Source organism: Manis javanica, chromosome 7 (assembly GCF_040802235.1).
Source record: "Manis javanica isolate MJ-LG chromosome 7, MJ_LKY, whole genome shotgun sequence".
Taxonomy (NCBI): Eukaryota; Metazoa; Chordata; class Mammalia; order Pholidota; family Manidae; genus Manis; species Manis javanica.
The window spans coordinates 47,220,406-47,241,352 of record NC_133162.1 but is presented as its reverse complement, the minus strand read 5'-3'; the positions used below and the strand labels follow the sequence as shown (position 1 = coordinate 47,241,352).

At 35.4% G+C, this 20,947-nt stretch overlaps 1 protein-coding gene and 1 non-coding gene across 2 annotated transcripts in view; both read left to right on the top strand.

Moving 5' to 3' along the window:
• Positions 1 to 20,947, top strand: part of CCAR1 (cell division cycle and apoptosis regulator 1) — a 59,433-nt gene that overhangs the window by 16,536 nt on the left and 21,950 nt on the right. Inside the window, exons 7-16 of the mRNA XM_017661713.3 lie at positions 110 to 224; positions 320 to 512; positions 2,811 to 2,940; positions 3,237 to 3,398; positions 5,939 to 6,164; positions 6,749 to 6,862; positions 7,394 to 7,560; positions 8,291 to 8,501; positions 9,314 to 9,397; positions 15,258 to 15,443. Of these exons, the coding sequence (XP_017517202.1) occupies positions 110 to 224; positions 320 to 512; positions 2,811 to 2,940; positions 3,237 to 3,398; positions 5,939 to 6,164; positions 6,749 to 6,862; positions 7,394 to 7,560; positions 8,291 to 8,501; positions 9,314 to 9,397; positions 15,258 to 15,443 (1,588 nt within the window). The remainder of the gene's footprint in view (positions 1 to 109; positions 225 to 319; positions 513 to 2,810; positions 2,941 to 3,236; positions 3,399 to 5,938; positions 6,165 to 6,748; positions 6,863 to 7,393; positions 7,561 to 8,290; positions 8,502 to 9,313; positions 9,398 to 15,257; positions 15,444 to 20,947) is intronic.
• LOC118969251 (small nucleolar RNA SNORD98) lies at positions 7,198 to 7,262 on the top strand. Its single transcript, XR_005057196.1, has one exon. It is a non-coding gene; the product is annotated as a small nucleolar RNA SNORD98 (small nucleolar RNA).

The following is a 20,947-nucleotide window of genomic DNA, read 5'->3' as shown; positions in this document are numbered from 1 at the left end:
TTTAGGCTTCCATTTCAGATATAGTTTACTTTAAAGTACTAAACATGTAAGTCTATTTTGAAGGAATCTCTTTTAATTATGTTTTTATTTAACTTAATTTTTTTCCCAGTGCTGTCAAAGGGAAAACCCCCCAAGTGGGTGACAGAGTATTGGTTGAAGCTACATATAATCCAAATATGCCTTTTAAATGGAATGCGCAAAGAATTCAAACGCTACCAAATCAGGTATATAAACTACTGAGTTAGGTATTGTAGAGATTTGGTAATTCAATTTAGAAAGACTTTTCTTTTTTAAAATTTTACTCTTTATCTTTGCTAAGAATCAGTCCCAAACCCAACCTTTACTGAAGACTCCTCCTGCTGTACTTCAGCCAATTGCACCACAGACGACATTTGGTGTTCAGGCTCAGCCCCAGCCCCAGTCGCTGCTACAGGCACAGATTTCAGCAGCTTCTATTACACCACTATTGCAGACTCAGCCACAGCCTTTATTACAGCAGCCACAGCAGAAAGGTATTATGTGCAATGTATCTCTTGTCTTCTTATGGTTCAGACTAATACATGACTGTTTAGTTATTAAAATAATGAGAATATGCTTTTAATTACAGAAAGGGCAAGGACTTCTAGAATAGTTTCAAGGAAGCTTAGATACCTCACGTAAACCACTTCTATTTCTGTAGCTCTGTGGAAGTATTTTTATTTTATTGTTCTTATTCATAGGCATGCTCTTCGTGAACTTGAGATAAATATCAAAACTATTACTCTCCCTTACCCCATTGGTATCTGTAATGGAAGAAAATACTTTTTAGACTTAAGAGTAACATTTTATAAATATGGAGAGTCTGGTAGTAGTACTTTAAATTACCCTTGAATAATCCTGGGTTTAGCGGTGCTGATTTCCCTGCATAGCTGGAAAAATTCCACATTGTAACTTGATCCCCCAAAAACTTTACTAATAACCCTCCCTGCACCCTCACTCTCATAATACTGTTTAGTTTTGTTTTAGAATCCTACATAATGTGTGATTCCATTTGTATATTCTTTTCTGTGAGATTTCTTATATTTAACATTGTTTTAAAGTTTTTTATACTATTTTTCCATGCGACTAGTTTCTTTTCATTATTGCATCATATTGCATTTTATGAATATTGTACAATTTATCTGTTCTTCTTGGGTAAAAATGTTGGGATGATTTCTAGTTTTTGATTTCTGAAAATGGTGCAATGAATGTTCTCACATATATGTGTCCAGGGACAATATGCACTGGCTTTTCTAGGGCCTATATACCTTCAGGTGGAATTGCGGGGTGTGAGGGTTTATATGTATCTTAAACTTACTAGGTAGTGCCAGACTGTTTCCAGGCTACTTGGTTCTTCCATGCATCTGACCTTTAGTCCTGATTTCTGATTGTTCTTTTTCTTTCTCATCTTTTTCCTAAGAAGTTTTGCTTTCCACTTGTAAACAGGGACTGCAATATCATTTTTCCCTTGCCACTGGCTTCTGTGGGGAGCACTCAAGGAAATAGTGTTTCTAATGAAAATGATCCCATGAGTTTGGGGGATGATGGACAGGAGCATTGAAAGTAGGCCAGAAAAAAATAGAAGAGAGAAAAGAGGTATGGTAGGCTGGGGGATTTCAGTGGAGTTAGGGGTGTGCTAAGGTTCATTTGGTTAGAAGGTAGGGAAATCTCCATTTGCAATTAGAATTCCTTCATCTATGCCAGCCCACTAATCTTTAGTTAGCATTAGCATTACTTGACATAAGTTAGCAGTTTTTTTCTTCCCCACATTTTTTATCATGAAAGTTTTCAAGCATACTACAATGGTGAAAACAACAGTTTAATGATTACTTACACATTTACAACCTTGAACAGTTGTTAACATTTTACCGTGTATTTTGTCTGCATATGTGTACAGATACACATTTTTTTGCTTAATCGCTTGAAGTAATTAGCAGACATTCTTACATTTCATCCCTACATACTTAAGCATGCCCTTCCTAAAAGAACATTTTCCTGTATTACCACAGTCTATTATTACATCTAAAGAAAAATCACTTAAGTCTCCTATTTATATTCCTATCTCCCAGGTTGTCTCCCAAATGTCTTTTTTTTTTTTCCTAAACAAAAAGCCAGTTCCATGTATTGTATTTAGTTATCTTTCTTTAGTTTTTTTTTTGTTCTAGAATAGTTTCTCACTTTTTCTCCCTTTATAATATTTTAAGAAATTAGGCTACTTGTAGATTCTTAAGGAATGTTGTTCTGGATTTGTCTTGATTCCTTCCAGTGTTTTTACCTTGTTCCTCTATTTGCCATATAAACTATAAACTAGAAGTTAAGTCTAAAGGTTTTTGGGAAGAAAACATTATAAGTGATGTTTTGTAATTCATATTACATTATACCAGAAGGCACCTGTTGTCAGATTCTTCTGCTTCCAGTTTGATTACTTGGTCAATGTGGTGGCCAGAAATACCTTCATTGCAAGGGGTTCTTTTCCTCTGTGTAGATGAAACTAGTACCCTGTGACAATCTTGTTATATAGCAGTCTTAGGTTTAAAGTCTGTAGATCAGGGGTTGGCAAATTTGAGCCCTTAAATTTGGTCTATGGCCTGGTTTATATTGTCTCTGACCTAAAAATTAGGTTTTTGCACTTTTAGGAGGTTGTGAAAAACAGATATACAAAGGGTGGGCCTGTTCATAGGCCACAAAGCCTAAAATATTAGCCAGCCTTTTCTGTCTATAAAATTTAGCTAGGTAATGCTTTTGAACTTTGTTTATATAAGTTAAAATATGTTTTTCTGTGCATTTTAAAGCTGGTTTATTGCAGCCTCCTGTCCGTATAGTGTCACAGCCACAACCAGCACGAAGGTTAGATCCACCATCCAGATTTTCAGGAAGGAATGACAGAGGGGATCAAGTGCCTAACAGAAAAGATGACCGAAGGTATGTTTTAAAAGTATACTTTTTTAAAAAAATTTAAGTATAGTTGATATACAATTTTATATAAATTTTAAAAGTATGCTTTTGATGGTGGTGATGGCAGCACAAAGTAAATGCACTTAATACCACTAAGCTCCATGCTTAAAAATGGTTAAAATGGTAAGTTTATGATGTGTATTTTGTCACAGTTTTTAACAAGTTATCTTGGAATCTTGCTTATATTACTTGTTGTATTTATTTCATGAGAACTGTTCAGTAATGCCAGAAATACTAGTAATTTTAGAAAAATCTGCTTTAAGTCGTGAAAGGGAGAGAGAAAGACGTAGATCCAGAGAAAGATCTCCTCAGAGAAAACGTTCCCGGGAGAGATCTCCTCGAAGAGAGAGAGAACGATCACCTCGGAGAGTTCGACGTGTTGTTCCACGTTACACGGTTCAGTTTTCAAAGTTTTCTTTAGATTGGTAAGTTCTTTTTCCTCCATTGTTTTATAATTTTGTATGATACAGTAGAATGTGTTAAATACAGAATTTTGTTGCGTTTTTTTATTTCCCAACATTTAGTGCTCCTACATTTATATAAGGGCAGAAATGCAGTTTAAAGAAGCAATTCAGTTCTTTGCAAGGGTGCATTATTTTCATACACTTATTAAGGATATCACCTGCTGAAAAAAACAGCCCCTCTGTGATGAACTTGTTCCTTAAACTTGGAATCATTTAAGATCCAGGTTTATTGATAACTTAAAAAACTTCACACATAGTTCATTGTGTATGGTTAAGTAATACAGCAGTTAACCAGTTGTTTCAAGCCCGATGTAGCAATGTACAATAGAAACATAGATCTACATGTACAATCAGGACATAAACGTGTTTGTACAAAATATATTTTTCAGACCTTAGAATCAAGATAATGGGCAAGTTACCAAGAACTTACGAACTTCACCTGCAAAATGGAAATTATAGCAACTAGTAGATTTTATTGTAAGGTTGAGTTCATGTATCTAAAGCACTCAATCCAGTGTGTAGCAGTTGTGGATACTCAGTAATTACTGATGGTGCACTGTGGCAGACAAGTAATTTGATAGTTGCCAAGTTGTAATTCATAAAAAGACAAATTGTTAAATAATTTACTCTTAAGGGAAAGGAAAATCATTACTAAAGGTCTGACAGTTGTGTATAAGAGAGCAGAATCGAAAAAACATTGATAGTAAAATAAGAAAGATGAATCATTAAAAGTTGTGTTAAAAGCTGTTCAGCAGAGGAACAAATAACTGTATGTACTTCAGTGTATTGAGAGGGTATTGCAGCATTTCAACAGTGTAGTAATATTCATAATACTGGTCTATCAAAAGTTAAAAGTTCTAAATATTCAGTTCTGGATTGAGTAAACCTGTGTATTTTATTTAAGCTACTCTGCCAAAAAAAAACTTACTGGTGGCTTTGCTTAATTGTTATGTATTGGTGTTCATTTACTCTTCTTGTGATCCAAACAGCAACTACTATTAATTTATATTTTCTTGTTATTCCTTTTTACTTGTATACTTAAAAATATCTAGTCTACATATTTCAGCAAAATTAATTGAAACCAAAACTACTACTTCAGCCCCAAAGATATTTAAGAAAGCAGGTCTGCTTTTAGACTCATCTGTGACCAGTCTAGAATGCTATTCTGGGAAGAGTTGATGCATAGGCTATAAATTGAAGAGCTGTCTATCTCCTTCCAAGTTAGACCATCACAGTTTCACTTGGAAGTAAATTCCCAGAATAGCAAATGAACCTGTTATAAATAAAAATGATTTAAAAATGACCATCTCTTTTATTTGTAGTTGGGAAAATGAAGATTGTCTTATAGTAATATGATTGTGAAAGACTCTATGCAAGGAAAATATTTATTTATACTTCTTATTATTTGTGTTACAGATTTGTGTATGGGCTATCACATGACTTAAAAAATTCTGGTGTTAGGAAACTAGGCAGCTATTACACATACTTACTGTTTGCAGCACTTCTTTTAACAGAAGCAAAACTAAGATACCTGTTTTTCACATTTTCATTACTTTGACAGCAAAATTTTATCAAAATAAAGTATAATTGGATCAGCAATTCTGATGTCAGTCACTTTTTAAAAATTTTTATTTTTTGAATAAAAAGCATCTCTACAAATATATTAGGTCACATTTCATACCCTTGTCTTTAGTTGTCTTTAAGAAAGACAGTGTAGTTACGTTTTCATACTACAAACTGTTAGTATTTTCCATTTCTCATTATGCTTTTAACAGAAATCTCTTGGCTTTTACCAGATTAATTTGCCTTTGAGTTCCTCTCCTTTAAAAGCTCTGCTTCTTAGGAAAAAGGAAACCATCATTTAAAAAACTCGTTATCCCAGATTTAAAGACAAATTTAACCTTCCTTTAATAAACAGTCAGGTATGGGTCTTAATCATGAACATAGAGAAGTATGGACAGGTGAATAATCCAAAAACATTTGGATTTTGCTTTCATGTTGATTCTTACATTTAATTTTCAACATAAATATTCTTAATCTAGGATCTTACTATAGAATAAAGGTTACATTTTTCTACACTGTATAAACCTGATTGAGAGGCACTCATGTAATTTGGTACGGCTCTTATCTCTTCTATCGAGTCTATGTGAACCTTAATTTTCTCAGAAATGCTGTTTCAACTGAGGCAGAAGTACGTTTGTTCACATCTCTGGAGCTGTGGTTGAAGTTATTTCAGAAGGTCTTCCCTAATGAATTTTAAGCTACACTCATACAGTAAAGAAAAACGGGTAGCACTTAGATGCATTTATTCAAAGTTGTAAGTAAACAAATTTGAAAATGAGATTTTCATATATCTCTATTCAAATCTATAGCTAATTAATAATTACCCATTTTCAGCTAGCTTTTCACTGTGTCAGATTATGTATTTAGCTTCAGATTTGAGTAAATGTTTGCGTAATCTTTGGTATTGAGACTATTTACTATTTACATCTGTTTTTCAGTCCTAGTTGTGACATGATGGAACTAAGGCGCCGTTATCAGAATTTATATATACCTAGTGACTTTTTTGATGCTCAGTTTACGTGGGTGGATGCATTCCCTTTGTCAAGACCATTTCAGCTGGGAAATTACTGCAATTTCTATGTAATGCACAGAGAAGTAGAGTCCTTAGAAAAAAATATGGCCATTCTTGATCCACCAGATGCTGACCACTTATACAGTGCAAAGGTTTGTATTCTACTGTGATACACAGCTAAAATTTCTGAGCTAAAATTTATTCATACTGAAAGTGTATGTGGAGTTAATCTTCAGAAAGTGATTATTAGGTTAAAGACCTTAATACCTATGTTTTCTTCTTGTCTGCCTGATTTTGTTTTGGTTGTATAAGTCATTTAATTTAACCTCCTTTTGCCTTACCTCTTAAGCTGTAAAATTATGGTTTTTAACATTTTGAACCTCATAAAAATTTGAAGATGAAGTTGATTTTATTGAGCTTTTTGAAATGTTCTATGACTTTTGGTAGCCCTAGGTAAAACAATGTTGGGTGACTACACTTTATGTTAGTCTTCAGGATACCATTCAGTATATGGCTTATGGTCAGTAGTTCCCTGCTGTTTTAAAACATTGATCAAAAAGCATCCTTCAATAAGTTGATAATGTAAAAGGAATCTGATACCATTTTGACTATAACATTTTACTTTCCATTTTTGTAAAAATTTACAGTTAGTTAATACGGAAAGATAATTAGTAGTACTTCTCTTTTTTACATTACTTTAGACTTTTGACAGGATTGAATTATTTGACTATAATAGGTAATGCTGATGGCTAGCCCTAGTATGGAAGATTTGTATCATAAGTCATGTGCTCTTGCTGAAGACCCACAAGAACTTCGAGATGGATTTCAACATCCTGCTAGACTTGTTAAGGTAAAATGAAACATTTATTTTTTAACTTTAGGTGTGTATTTTCTTTGCTTAGTTTTAACTGTGTTGGGGGTAGGTTGTGTGTGTATATGTATATGCATATATATTTTTTTATATTTTTAGTGTTAAGGCACTCAGTTTAATATAGTTTTTTCTCTTGCAGATTTTGGCTATATCTTATTTGTCACTAGTTCAACTGTCAATTTGATATTTTGTATTTATAGCATAGTAAAATCTTAGTGGTAACAGATTTAGTGTATATTTGGATGCTGTTAAAGTTTGAATTATAGCTCGTTTCTTTTAAGAACTCTTTATCTGGAGAATTATTTTAGAAGGATGAGTTATGATGTGTAAATCCTATTCCATTGCTGAAATGCAGTGTGGAACGTGATGAACTGAACTCTTCCTTGACTGACAGATACCAGAGGTAGTAAAAATGATATTGGAAAGGTTTGTACCTTTCCTTTTCAAGAATTTTATTTGTAATTTGTCAAGTTGTGTAATAAACATAAGTGATTCTTTGTTTTGAATTAGTTTTTAGTGGGCATGAAAGGCAAGGATGAAGCCATGGCCATTGGAGGCCACTGGTCTCCTTCGTTGGATGGACCAGACCCAGAAAAAGACCCCTCTGTCTTGATTAAGACGGCTATTCGTTGTTGTAAGGCTCTGACAGGCATTGATCTAAGTGTATGCACACAATGGTAAGTACCAATTCATTTCTTGATTAGAAATATTTTTCTAATAGTTAATGTAGATGGCCTTGTCCATTAGTCTCCCCCTCCCCTTATTTTAGTAACCTTGATCATGCAGGTAATCTCACAGGAAAAATCCCCATTTGTAGCAAAAGTTTATTTGGTGCCAAAAGTGTTTTGGGGGAAAGGATTAAGAACTAATCAAAATAAACTAAAGATTTAAATGTTTTGTTATGCTGTACTTGGAAGTTGGATGTATGTTGAAAATATTTTTCATTTCATGTGTAGCTGGAGAAGATCGTCAAGAGAGAACTTCATTTCATTGTAATTCTTTTGTTATAAAATGATGTAGTTGCTGATTATTTTTGTTCAGCCATATTTTCTCTTGAGGCTTATTTGTTCTGTGTATTTTAGTACATTTCTTGTGACTTAATTGAAAATATTCTTTTTTAGCACATGAAATCTGAACAGCTATCCAGCTTCTTCAGGTATTCTCTAAAATATGGGTAGCTCTGTAATCAGACTTGAAAATGCCTTGGGGAAATGTATTCTTCTTTTAACCATAAAATGTTGTACCAATGTACCAAAAGAGGAACTATGGCTTCTATAATTTTTTTTTCTTTAGACCAACCTCAAGTTCTTGCAGCAAAATTTCTTTACTTGATGTGCTACAAGTGAACTAGGGTCTTAAAATGTATTTTAGAATTTTTTTTCCAACATGCTTCTTCCCTTGCAACAGGTACCGTTTTGCAGAGATTCGCTACCATCGCCCTGAGGAGACCCACAAGGGGCGTACAGTTCCAGCTCATGTGGAGACAGTGGTTTTATTTTTCCCGGATGTTTGGCATTGCCTTCCCACCCGCTCAGAGTGGGAAACCCTCTCCCGAGGATACAAGCAGCAGCTGGTCGAGAAGCTTCAGGGTGAACGCAAGGAGGCTGATGGAGAACAGGCACTGAACGCTAATCCCTTTTTCTATTTCCGCTTCTCACAGGCACAGGAACACAGGCACAAATGCACACCACACACTACATAACAAACACACATGGAGGAACATAACTGGTAACAGCGACTGGTAATCCAGCTTTCAGCAGTATAGTTACATATTCTTTTCTCTTTAAAAAAAAAGTCTGTCTATTGCTAACTTAAGAGTGCTGAGACCTCAAAGGAAAATAAGTTGTGCATAAATTGCACAGAATTTTGTTTTTATCATGGGTCTAGTTGCTGGAATCTGGGACCAGTTGTTGAGCAAGATTCAGTATTAAGCCATTTTAAACATTTTGCCATTTTCTAAAATTTTTAAATTTTCTCTTTCACGGTCATCAGTTCTAGTCATGGATATTTCAAATTGGACAACCACAAGTCTGAGAGATTTGAAATTTCAGGCTATGTGGCATCATCTTTGGTACATTTGAAAGGTCTGACTAAATCAGTCTTAACTTTGGGTGGCTTGAAAATTGGGGCAAGATCACACACTGTGTGGTTAGTGGAGACCGGCAGTGTTTGTGCATCCCTGATATTCTTTGTGTTGTAATTTATCACCCTTTTGTGTTTCACAGATCTGGCTTTGATTGGCTGATGAGTGTCTTTGTGATCAGTTAAAAGTGGTAGAATGTATGTACGTGGACTTGCCTAAATAATTTTAGGAGAAGACAATCTGAAACATTTGTGACCTTGCACAGATCAGCAACAGACTTTAAAAAATAAATTACCTTTATTTTAAAGTTTCAGAATAATAATTATGTTCTTAACTTTGTATATCAGGATGAAGAAGAGAAGGATGATAGTGAAGCTAAAGAAATTTCCACTCCTACCCATTGGTCTAAGCTTGATCCAAAGACAATGAAGGTAAATTTGAAAGACAATGAAGATAGTGGGTTTTTTTTTTTTCTTGTCAGATAAAAGCCATTAAAAATCGCACTGATTTTATGTATATATTCTATAGTGATTTATATAAAAATTAAGTAAAAGGTGACTTCATAAGTCAGTTCAGCCATTACCTGTTGAATGCACTATACAAGTGCCTATCATGTGAGCAGTATTGTTTTCTGATTGCCAACTAACCAAGAAGTTGAATTCAAATAGAAGGGAAGAAACAGGAAGATTACCCAGTTTTTAAAATAAAATTGTAAAGTAAGGAGTGGATTGATACACTTGAACAACTTGACCCTTGAACAATGTGTGCTTAAACTGTGCAGATCCACTTATATGCAGATTTTTCAATAAATACATTGAAAATTGTTTTTGGAGATTTGTAGTAATTTGAAAAAAATGCTTTTTCTTCTAGCATACTTAAATGAAAGAATATAGTATATAATATATATACAAAATGTGTGTTAATTGACTGTTTATATTATCAGTAAGGCTTCCAGTCAGCAGTAGGCTATTAATAGTTCATCTTTTAGGGAGTCAAAAGTCAAACACAGATTTTCAGCTTCACAGGATCAGTGACCCTAACAAACACCTTCATTGTTCAAGGGTCAGCTGTACATCTGAACTAGGAAGCAAATAATTTAAGAGCCTCTTATGATAATCTTTGTTTAACCTGTACTAGTTTTTCTTTACTCACAAAGGTCTCTGAACCTATTATCTTTCTGTAGTTTTGCATCCCTGAGTCTATAATATGAATGAATGTAGATCCATAGATTCTATATACAGACATTCTACATAGATCAGCAGATCAGAGGCTGATCATTATTTGCTATTGCAGCTTATTTAACATGTAAAAGCTGACCTTTTTAACATCTGTTCTCAACAAAAACAAGTTCTCTTTTTTTATGAAACTATAACCCATAATGCTTTTTTTTAGTAAGTAGAGAATGTATATCATAAGAATGTTTGTTCTTGCATTATTTCAAGTTGTCATCATCATCTGGTGTCATACAGTCCTGTAGATTCAGAAAATATAGGCAGTTAAATTAAGCCTGTATAACCAGGACATTCTATCAAACTGGTGGCTTTGATTTTGAGTTTCTTATTTTAAAACTTATATTTCTTTTGATTATAAATATAATGCTTATTTTAAAAATGAGTACATACATAAACAATAGAAGACAAAAATTACTGAAGCCTAGCATTCAAACACAGTCATTCTTAAAAATTTTGATATATTTTCTTTCATTCTTTTTTTCTGCGTACAAATGTTATTTGGTTGGTTGGTTCTAATTCTAATTTTGTAAAAATGTTGCTGTCTTGTCATTTTCAGCTGATACTAGTATTTCCCACGTAATTGTTTTTCAGTGTTCTGTATACTGTCCCATCTAATAAATGTACTGTCTTTCCCTTATATATTACTTTTATTGTATATTACATTCTACATTCCTTAGGAGGGAAGGACTATTATGAGGAATGTATAAAGTTTTTTTTTTTCCTTCTGTATTTAGGATATTTCCTTAGGATAAATTCCCAGAAATTAAAATTACTGGGTAAAAGAGCATTGACTTTTTTTTTTAAGTTTTGTAACTTTTTTTTTTTTTTTTGAGAGGGCATCTCTCATATTTATTGATCAAATGGTTGTTAACAACAATAAAATTCAGTATAGGGGGGTCAATGCTCAATGTACAATCATTAATCCATCTCAAGCCTAATTCTCGTCAGTCTCCAATCTTCTGAAGCATAATGAACAAGTTCTTACATGGTGAACGAATTCTTACAGAGTGAATAAATTCTTACATGGTGAACAGTACAAGGGCATTCATCACAGAAACTTTCGGTTTTGATCATGCAATATGACCTATAAACCATCAGGTCAAATATGAATATTCATTTGATTTTTGTACTTGATTTATATGTTGATCCCACATTTCTCCTATTATTATTATTATTTTTATTTTTAATAAAATGCTGAAGTGGTAGGTAGATGCAAGATAAAGGTAGAAAACATAGTTTAATGCTGTAAGAAGGCAAATGTAGATGATCAGATGATCAGGTGTGTGCCTATGGACTAAGTATTAATCCAGGCTAGACAAGGGCAGCAAGACATCCACGGATGCAGAAGATTTCTCTCAAAGCAGGGGGGGTGAGGTTCTGAGCCTCACCTCTGTTGATCCCCAAATTCTCACCTGATGGCCCCCCTGCGACTGTGCCTGTCTTAGGTTGTTCCTCCCTTGAGGAATCTTACCCGTCTCTGGCTAACCAGTCATCTTCCGGGGCCATACAGGGAAATGTAAAGTTGGTAAGTGAGAGAGAAGCCATATTGTTTGCAAAGGTTAGCTTTTTACTTCTTTGCAGATTTATGCCCTGTGGCTTCTATGCCCAGCACTTGTCTCGAGGTATCTTTACCACCTGGAGGAATTATGATACTCGGTAAATTCGATATGAGGCACGAATTCTATTTAAGGTTTGTAATTAGGAAGGAAGAAGAAAAGCTATAGATGTAGCATATGAAGGAAACTTGGGAGGATTGATTATTTCTTTGACATATCTTCTTGTATAGTACCTTAAGTATGTATAGGTTTTAAACTACTAACTAATTTGCACACACATATTAACATAATAGGAATACGGTGACATAAACAAAGCAAATCTATAATTACCAGCCATCTCCAGTGAAGCCAAGAAAACCATTTAGGCACCCTAGGCATTTGTGAAAATTTATCTATGATATGATGGATATTTTCCAACTGTACTTGAACCATCAGACAAATTAAAGCAGCCCATTTCTGGGATCTGTTCACATCCCATATGTTCTTTTAACCATAGATAGTCTATAGTCATGAGATTTTGGGGTGCTACAACTTGCACCCCTCCCAACTCCTGGTTGAGTTCCAACAGTACAGATCCAGTCAAATTCGTTGTCTCACTGTATGCACATGCCAGCCTAGACATCTCCCTCCTCATTCTTATGGCAAGTCCAGGAGACGGTGGGCTGGATGCAGCCACAACCGCAGCATCGTCCGGATCCCTGTGGAGGCTTTTTGATGATCATCCCCCGGCACGAGTCCTCCAGAGAGTGCTGATGCCGGAAGCTCCTCCTCATATCATATCTTAGTTCATTTTCTGGGTATCCAAGCTAGGCCTTGATCTTCTGCATAGAAACAAACAGACCCTTTGCCCACACTTTGACATGCCCTCTATACCACTGTGCAGAACTCATTGGAGGTCAGCACACAGTAACTGCTTTTTTTTTTTTTTTTTTAATTAAGAGAAAGGAATATTATCAGAAAAGAGTACCTCCATAGCTGATCATCTGACACCCTTTAAGTGATCAACATTAAGGATATTTAAAGCATGCGTTGATCTTTGATTTACCAATAGTTTTATCCTGTTAAGGAGTAATCCCCCTTTTCTTTCTTTCTTTCTTTTTTTTTTTAAATTTTTAATCTACACTTACATGAAGAATACTATGTTTACTATGCTCTCCCCTATATCAGGTCCCCCCTAACAACCACATTACGGTTACTGTCCATCAGCTTAGCAAAATGTGGTAGAGTCACTACTTGTCCTCTCTGTGTTGTGCAGCCCACCCTCCCCTTTCTCCCTCCCCCCCATGCATGCTAATCTTAATACCCCCCTTCTTCTTCCCCCCCCTTATCCCTCCCTGCCCACCCATCCTCCCCAGTTCCTTTCCCTTTAGTACCTGTTAGTCCATTTTTGGGTTCTGTAATTCTGCTGCTGTTTTGTTCCTTCAGTTTTTCCTTTGTTCCTATACTCCTCAGATGAGTGAAATCATTTGGTATTTCTCTTTCTCTGCTTGGCTTATTTCACTGAGCATAATACTCTCCAGCTCCATCCATGTTGCTGCAAATGGTTGGATTTTTCCACTTCTTATGGCTGAGTAGTATTCCATTGTGTATATGTACCACATCTTCTTTATCCATTCATCTACCGATGGACATTTAGGTTGCTTCCAATTCTTGGCTATTGTAAATAGTGCTGCGATAAACATAGGAGTGCATCTGTCTTTCTCAAACTTGATTGCTGCGTTCTTAGGGTAAATTCCTAGGAGTGGAATTCCTGGGTCAAATGGTAGGTCTGTTTTGAGCATTTTGATGCACCTCCATACTGCTTTCCACAATGGTTGAACTAATTTACATTCCCACCAGCAGTGTAGGAGGGTTTCCCTTTCTCCACAGCCTCGCCAACATTTGTTGTTGTTTGTCTTTTGGATGGCAGCTATCCTTACTGGTGTGAGGTGATACCTCATTGTAGTTTTAATTTGCATTTCTCTGATAATTAGCGATGTGGAGCATCTTTTCATGTGTCTCTTGGCCATCTGTATTTCTTTTTTGGAGAACTGTCTGTTCAGTTCCTCTGCCCATTTTTTAATTGGGTTATTTGTTTTTTGTTTGTTGAGGCGTGTGAGCTCTTTATATATTCTGGACGTCAAGCCTTTATCAGATCTGTCATTTTCAAATATATTCTCCCATACTGTAGGGTTCCTTTTTGTTCTATTGATGGTGTCTTTCGCTGTACAGAAGCTTTTCAGCTTAATGTAGTCCCACTTGCTCATTTTTGCTGTTGTTTTCCTTGCCCGGGGAGATATGTTCAAGAAGAGATCACTCATGTTTATGTCTAAGAGGTTTTTGCCTATGTTTTTTTCCAAGAGTTTAATGGTTTCGTGACTTACATTCAGGTCTTTGATCCATTTTGAGTTTACCTTTGTATATGGGGTTAGACAATGGTCCAGTTTCATTCTCCTACATGTAGCTGTCCAGTTTTGCCAGCACCATCTGTTGAAGAGACTGTCATTTTGCCATTGTATGTCCATGGCTCCTTTATCAAATATTAATTGACCATATATGTTTGGGTTAATTTCTGGGGTCTCTAATCTGTTCCACTGGTCTGTGGCTCTGTTCTTGTGCCAGTACCAAATTGTCTTGATTACTATGGCTTTGTAGTAGAGCTTGAAGTTGGGGAGTGAGATCCCCCCTACTTTATTCTTCTTTTTCAGGATTGCTTTGGCTATTCAGGGTCTTTGGTGTTTCCATATGAATTTTTGAATTATTTGTTCCAATTCATTGAAGAATGTTGCTGGTAATTTGAGAGGGATTGCATCAAATTTGTATATTGCTTTCGGCAGGATGGCCATTTTGACGATATTAATTCTTCCTAGCCATGAGCATGGGATGAGTTTCCATTTATTAGTGTCCCCTTTAATTTCTCTTAAGAGTGACTTGTAGTTTTCAGAGTATAAGTCTTTCACTTCCTTGGTTAGGTTTATTCCTAGGTATTTTATTCTTTTTGATGCAATGGTGAATGGAATTGTTTTCCTGATTTCTCTTTCTATTGATTCGTTGTTAGTGTATAGGAAAGCTACAGATTTCTGTGTGTTGATTTTGTATCCTGCAACTTTGCTGTATTCCGATATCAGTTCTAGTAGTTTTGGAGTGGAGTCTTTAGGGTTTTTTATGTACAGTATCATATCATCTGCAAATAGTGACAGTTTAACTTCTTCTTTACCAATCTGGATTCCTTGTATTTCTTTGTTTTGTCTGATTGCCGTGGCTAGGACCTCCAGTACTATGTTAAATAACAGTGGGGAGAGTGGGCATCCCTGCATTGACTTTTTTTTTAAAGGATCTTACAATGTTGCAAATCATATTCTAAAAATACTTATCAGTTTGCACTTTCACAAGCATTTTATGAGCTCTACAAGTATCCCATTCACGAGAGTTTTTAAAAATCAGGAAAAGGATAACTGTACAGTTTGTTTCTTATTTTAATATCCCATTTTCTTTTTCTGTGTCCTTATGCTGTGTATATTTAGGTCAATGATCTCCGTAAAGAATTAGACAGTCGAGCTCTTAGTTCCAAAGGATTAAAATCCCAGTTAATAGCTCGATTGACAAAACAGCTTAAAGTAGAAGAGCATAAAGAAGAACAAAAAGAATTGGAAAAATCTGAAAAAGAAGAGGAAGAGGAGGATGATAGGAAATCTGAAGATGACAAAGAGGTATTCTACTAAATTATTTAAATATGCTATTTAATATATTAGTTTGTGTGGTATTGAATAATAAGTTTTTAATGTATAATTTACATAACACTAAAACTGAGCCTTTTTTAAAAATTGCTAACTACATGTTTAATGAAAAGATTGAAATAACATATTGAACTTTTATAAATAAACATATCACCTGAAAGGTCATCTCTAGGAGGGGAGCTTTTTGAGTGCTCTCCTTTTGTCAAATCTTCCTTTCATTTATGTGTATTTATTCTGCTGTTTTATCTGTAGTTTTAGTTACGTGCTTTTGAAATTCAGTTTTAGGTGGTGATGGGGTTGGCATTCCTCAGAGACAACTTGCTGGTGGTGGAAGTTTTTATACAATCTTACTATAGTGCTGGGCTTCATTTTCTAGTACTTCAGTTAAATTGTTATGCTTTCAAACCTAGACCTTTCCTTCTTTTTTTATTTTTATTTTGCTATCATTAATGTACAATTACACAAAGACATTACAGGTACTAGACTCCCCCTATTATCAAGTCTCCACCACATACCACATTACAGTTACTGTCCATCAGCGTAGTAAGATACTATAGAATCACTACTTGTCTTCTTTGTGCTATACTGCCTTCCCCATGTCCTCCCCACTTAGATTATACATGCTAATCGTGATGCCCCCTTTTCCCCTTATCCCTCCCTTCCCACCCATCTTCCCCAATCACTTTCCCTTTGGTAACTGTTAGTCCATTCTTGGATTCTGTGAGACTGCTGCTGTTTTGTTCCTTCAGTTTTTTCTTTGTTCTTATACTCCACAGATGAGTGAAATAATTTGATACTTACCTTTCTCCGCCTGGCTTATTTCACTGAGCATAATACTCTCAAGCTCCATCCAGGTTGTTGCAAATGGTAGGATTTGTTTCCTTCCTATGGCTGAAAAATATTCCATTGTGTATATGTACCACCTCTTCTTTATCCATTCATCTACTGTTGGAAACTTAGGTTGTTTCCATTTCTTGGCTATTGTAAATAGTGCTGCGATAAACATAGGGGTGCATATGTCTTTCTCAAACTGTGCTTCTGTATTCTTAGGGTAAATTCCTTGGAGTGGAATTCCTGGGTCAAATGGTATTTCTATTTTGAGTTTTTTGAAGAATCTCCATACTGCTTTCCACTATTGTTGAAACTAATTTACATTCCCACCAGCAGTGTAGGAGAGTTCCCCTTTCTCCACATCCTCACCAACATTTGTTGTTGTTTGTCTTTTGGATGGTGGCCATCCTTACTGGTGTGAGGTGATATCTCATTGTGGTTTTAATTTGCATTTCTCTGATGATTAGCCATGTGGAGCATCTTTTCATGCACCTATTGGCCATCTGAATTTCTTCCTTGGAGAAGTGTCTGTTCAGCTCCTCTGCCCATTTTTTAATTGACTTATTGTTTTCTGTTTGTTGAGGTGTGTGAGCTCTTTATATATTTTGGATGTCAGCCACTTATCAGATATGTCATTTATAAATATATTCTCCCATACTGTAGGATGTCTTTTTGTTTTATTGATGGTGTCCTTTGCTGTACAGAAGAAGCTTTTTAGTTTGATATAGTCCCACTTGTTCATTTTTGCTTTTGTTTCCCTTGCTCTGGGAGATATGTTCATGAAGAAGTTGCTCATGTTTATGTCCATGAGATTTTTACTATGTTTTTTTCTAAGAGTTTTATGATTTCATGTCTTACATTCAGGTTTTGATCCATTTTGAGTTTACTTTTGTGTATAGGGTTAGACAATAAACCAGTTTCATTCTATTACATGAAGCTGTCTGGTTTGCCAACACCAGCTCTTAAAGAGGCTGTCATTTCCCCATTGTATATCCATGGCTCCTTTATCGTATATTAATTGACCATATATGCTTGGGTTTTTATCTGGGCTCTCTAGTCTGTTCAATTGGTCTGTGGGTCTCTTTTTGTGCCAGTACCAAATTGTCCTGATTACTGTGGCTTTGTAGTAAATCTTGAAGTCAGGGAGCATAATTCCCCTGCTTTATTCTTCCTTCTCAGGATTACTTTGGCTATTTGGGGTCTTTTGTGGTTCCATATGAATTTTAGAACTATTTGTTCTAGTTTGTTGAGGAATGCTTTTGATATTTTGATAGAGATTACATTGAATCTGTAGATTGCTTTAAGCAGGATGGCTGTTTTGACAATACTAATTCTTCCTATATATGAACATGGGATGTGTTTCCATTTATTGGTATCTTCTTTAATTTCTCTTAAGGGTGTCTTGTAGTTTTCAGAGTATAGGTCTTTCACTTCCTTGGTTAGGTTTATTCCTAGGTATTTTATTCTTTTTGATGCAATTATGAGTGGAATTGTTTTCCTGATTTCTCTTTCTGCTAGCTCATCATTAGTGTATAGGAATGCAACAGATTTCTCTATATTAATTTTGTATTCTGCAACTTTGCTGAATTCAGATATTAGATCTAGTAGTTTGGAGTGAATTCTTTAGGGTTTTTTATATACAATATGTCATCTGCAAACAGGGACAGTTTGACTTCTTCCTTACCAATCTGGATGCCTTTTATTTCTTTGTGTTGTCTGAATGCCATGGCTAGGACCTCCAGTACTACGTTGAATAAAAGTGGGGAGGGTGAGCATCCTTGTCTTGTTCCCGATCTTAAAGGAAAAGCTTTCAGCTTCTCACTATTAAGTATAATGTTGGCTGTGGGTTTGTCATATATGGCCTTTATTATGTTAAGGTACTTGCCCTCTATACCCATTTTGGTGAGAGTTTTTATCATGAATGGATGTTGAATTTTGTCGAATGCTTTTTCAGCATCTATAGAGATGAGTATGTGGTTTTTCTTCTTTTTGTTGATGTAGTGGATGATGATGATGGATTTTCGAATGTTGTACCATCCTTGCATCCTTGGGATGAATCCCACTTGATCATGATGGATGATCTTTTGATGTATTTTTGAATTCGGTTTGCTAATATTTTGTTGAGTATTTTTACATCTATGTTCATCAGGGATATTGGTCTGTAATTTTCTTGTTTTGTGGTGTCTTTGCCTGGTTTTAGTATTAGAGTGATGCTGGCCTCATAGAATGAGTTTTGGAAGTTTTCCCTCTTCTTCTACTCTTTGGAAAACTTTAAGGAGGATGGTATTAGGCCTTCACTAAATGTTTGATAAAATGCTGCAGTGAAACTATCTGGTGTGGGGATTTTGTTGTGTTTTGATTCCCAGTTCAATTTCCTTGCTGGTAATTGGTCTATTCAGATTTTCTGTTTCTTCCTGGGTCAGCCTTGGAAGGTTGTATTTTTCTAGAAAGTTGTCCATTTCTTCTAGGTTATCCAGTTTGTTAACATACAGTTTTTCATAGTATTCTCTCATAATTCTTTGTATTTCTGTGGTGTCCGTGGTGATTTTTCCATTCTCATTTCTGATTATGTGTGTGGACTCTCTTTTTTTCTTCATAAGTCTGGCCAGGGGTTTATCTATTTTGTTTATTTTCTCAAAGAACCGGCTCTTGGTTTTATTGATTCTTTCTATTGTTTTATTATTCTCAATTGTATTTATTTCTTCTCTGATCTTCATTATGTCCCTCCTTCTCCTGACTTTGGGCCTCATTTGTTCTTCCTTTTCTAGTTTCATTAATTGTGAGTTTAGACTGTTCATTTGGGATTGTTCTTTCTTCCTGAGGTAGGCCTGTATTGCCATATGCTTCCCTCTTAGCACTGTCTTCACTGCATCCCACAGATTTTGTGGTGTTGAATTATTGTGGTCGTTTGTCTTCATATATTGCTTGATCTCTGTTTTTATTTGATCATTGATCCATTGATTATTTAGAAGTATGTTATTAAGTGTCCATGTGTTTGTGCACTCTTCATTTTCTTAGTGTAATTTATTTCTAGTTTCATATGTTTGTGATCTGAGAAGCTGGTCGGTACAATTTCAATCTTTTTAAATTTACTAAGGCTATTTTTGTGTCCTAGTATATAATCTGTTGTTGAAAATGTTCCATGTGTACTTGAGAAGAATGTGTATCCTGTTGCTTTTGGATGGAGTGTTCTGTAGATGTCCGTTAGGTCCCTCTGTTCTAATACGTTGTTCAGTGCCTCTGTCTCTTTACTTATTTTCTGTCTCGTTGATCTGTCCTTTGGAGTGAGTGGTGTGTTGAAGTCTCCTGAAATGAATGTATTGTGTTCTATGTCCCCCTTTATTTCTGTTAGTATTTGTTTCACATATGTAGATGATCCTGTATTGGGTGCATAGATATTTATAGTAGTTATATCCTCTTGTTGGACCGACCCCTTTATCATTATGTAATGTCCTTCTTTGTCTCTTGTTACTTTCTTTGTTTTGAAGTCTAATTTGTCTGGTACAAGTACTGCAACTTCTGCCTTTTTTCTCCCTATTAGTTGCATGAAATGTCTTTTTCCATCCCTTTACGTTCAGTCTGTGTGTGTCTTTGGGTTTGAAGTGAGTCTCTTGTACGCAGCATGTAGATGGGTCTTGTTTTTTTATCCATTCATTGACTCTGTGTCTTTTGATTGGTGCATTCAGACCATTTACATTGAGGGTGATTATCGACAGGTATGTACTTATTGCCACTGCAGGGTTTAGATTCGTGCTTACCAAAGGTTCAAGGGTAATTCTCTTTCCATCTAACAGTCTAGTTTAATTCACTTCATATGCTATTACAAACACCACGTAAAGGTTCTGGGTTTTTTTTCCTCCTTTTTCTTCCTCCTCCATTCTTTATATGTTAGGTGTCATATTCTGTACTCTTTGTCTATCCATTGATTCACTTTGGGGGTAGTTGATTTGATTTTGCATCTGCTTAGTAATTAGCTGTTCTACTTTGCTGTGGTTTTATTTCCCCTGGTGACATCTATTTAGCCTTAGGAATACTTCCATCTATCTATAGGAGTCCCTCCAAAATGCACTATAGAGGTGTTTTGTGGGAGGTAAATTCTCTCAGCTTTTGCTTATCTGAAAATTGTTTAATCACTCCTTCAAATTTAAATGATATCCTTGCTGGGTAGAGTAGTCTTGGTTCAAGGCCCTTCTGGTTCATTGCATTAAATATATCATTCCACTCCCTTTTGGCCTGTAACATTTCTTTTGAGAAATCTGATGATAGCCTGATGGGTTTTCCTTTGTATGTAATTTTTTTTTTTTTCTCTCTGGCTGCTTTTAAAAGTCTGTCTTTATCCTGGATCTTTGACATTTTAATTATTATATGTCTTGATGTTGTCTTCTTTGAGTCGCTTGTGTTGATAGATCTGTGCACCTCTGTGGTTTGAGAGACTATCTCCTTCCCCTTATTGGGGAAGTTTCAGCAGTTACCTCCTCAATAACACTTTCTATCCCTTTTTCCCTCTCTTCTTCCTCTGGTACCCCTATAATGCAGATATTGTTCCGTTTGAGTTGGTCATACATTTCTCTCAATATTCTTTAAATCTTAGACATCCTTTTTTCTCTGTGTGCCTCAGCTTCTTTGTATTCCTCTTCTCAATTTCT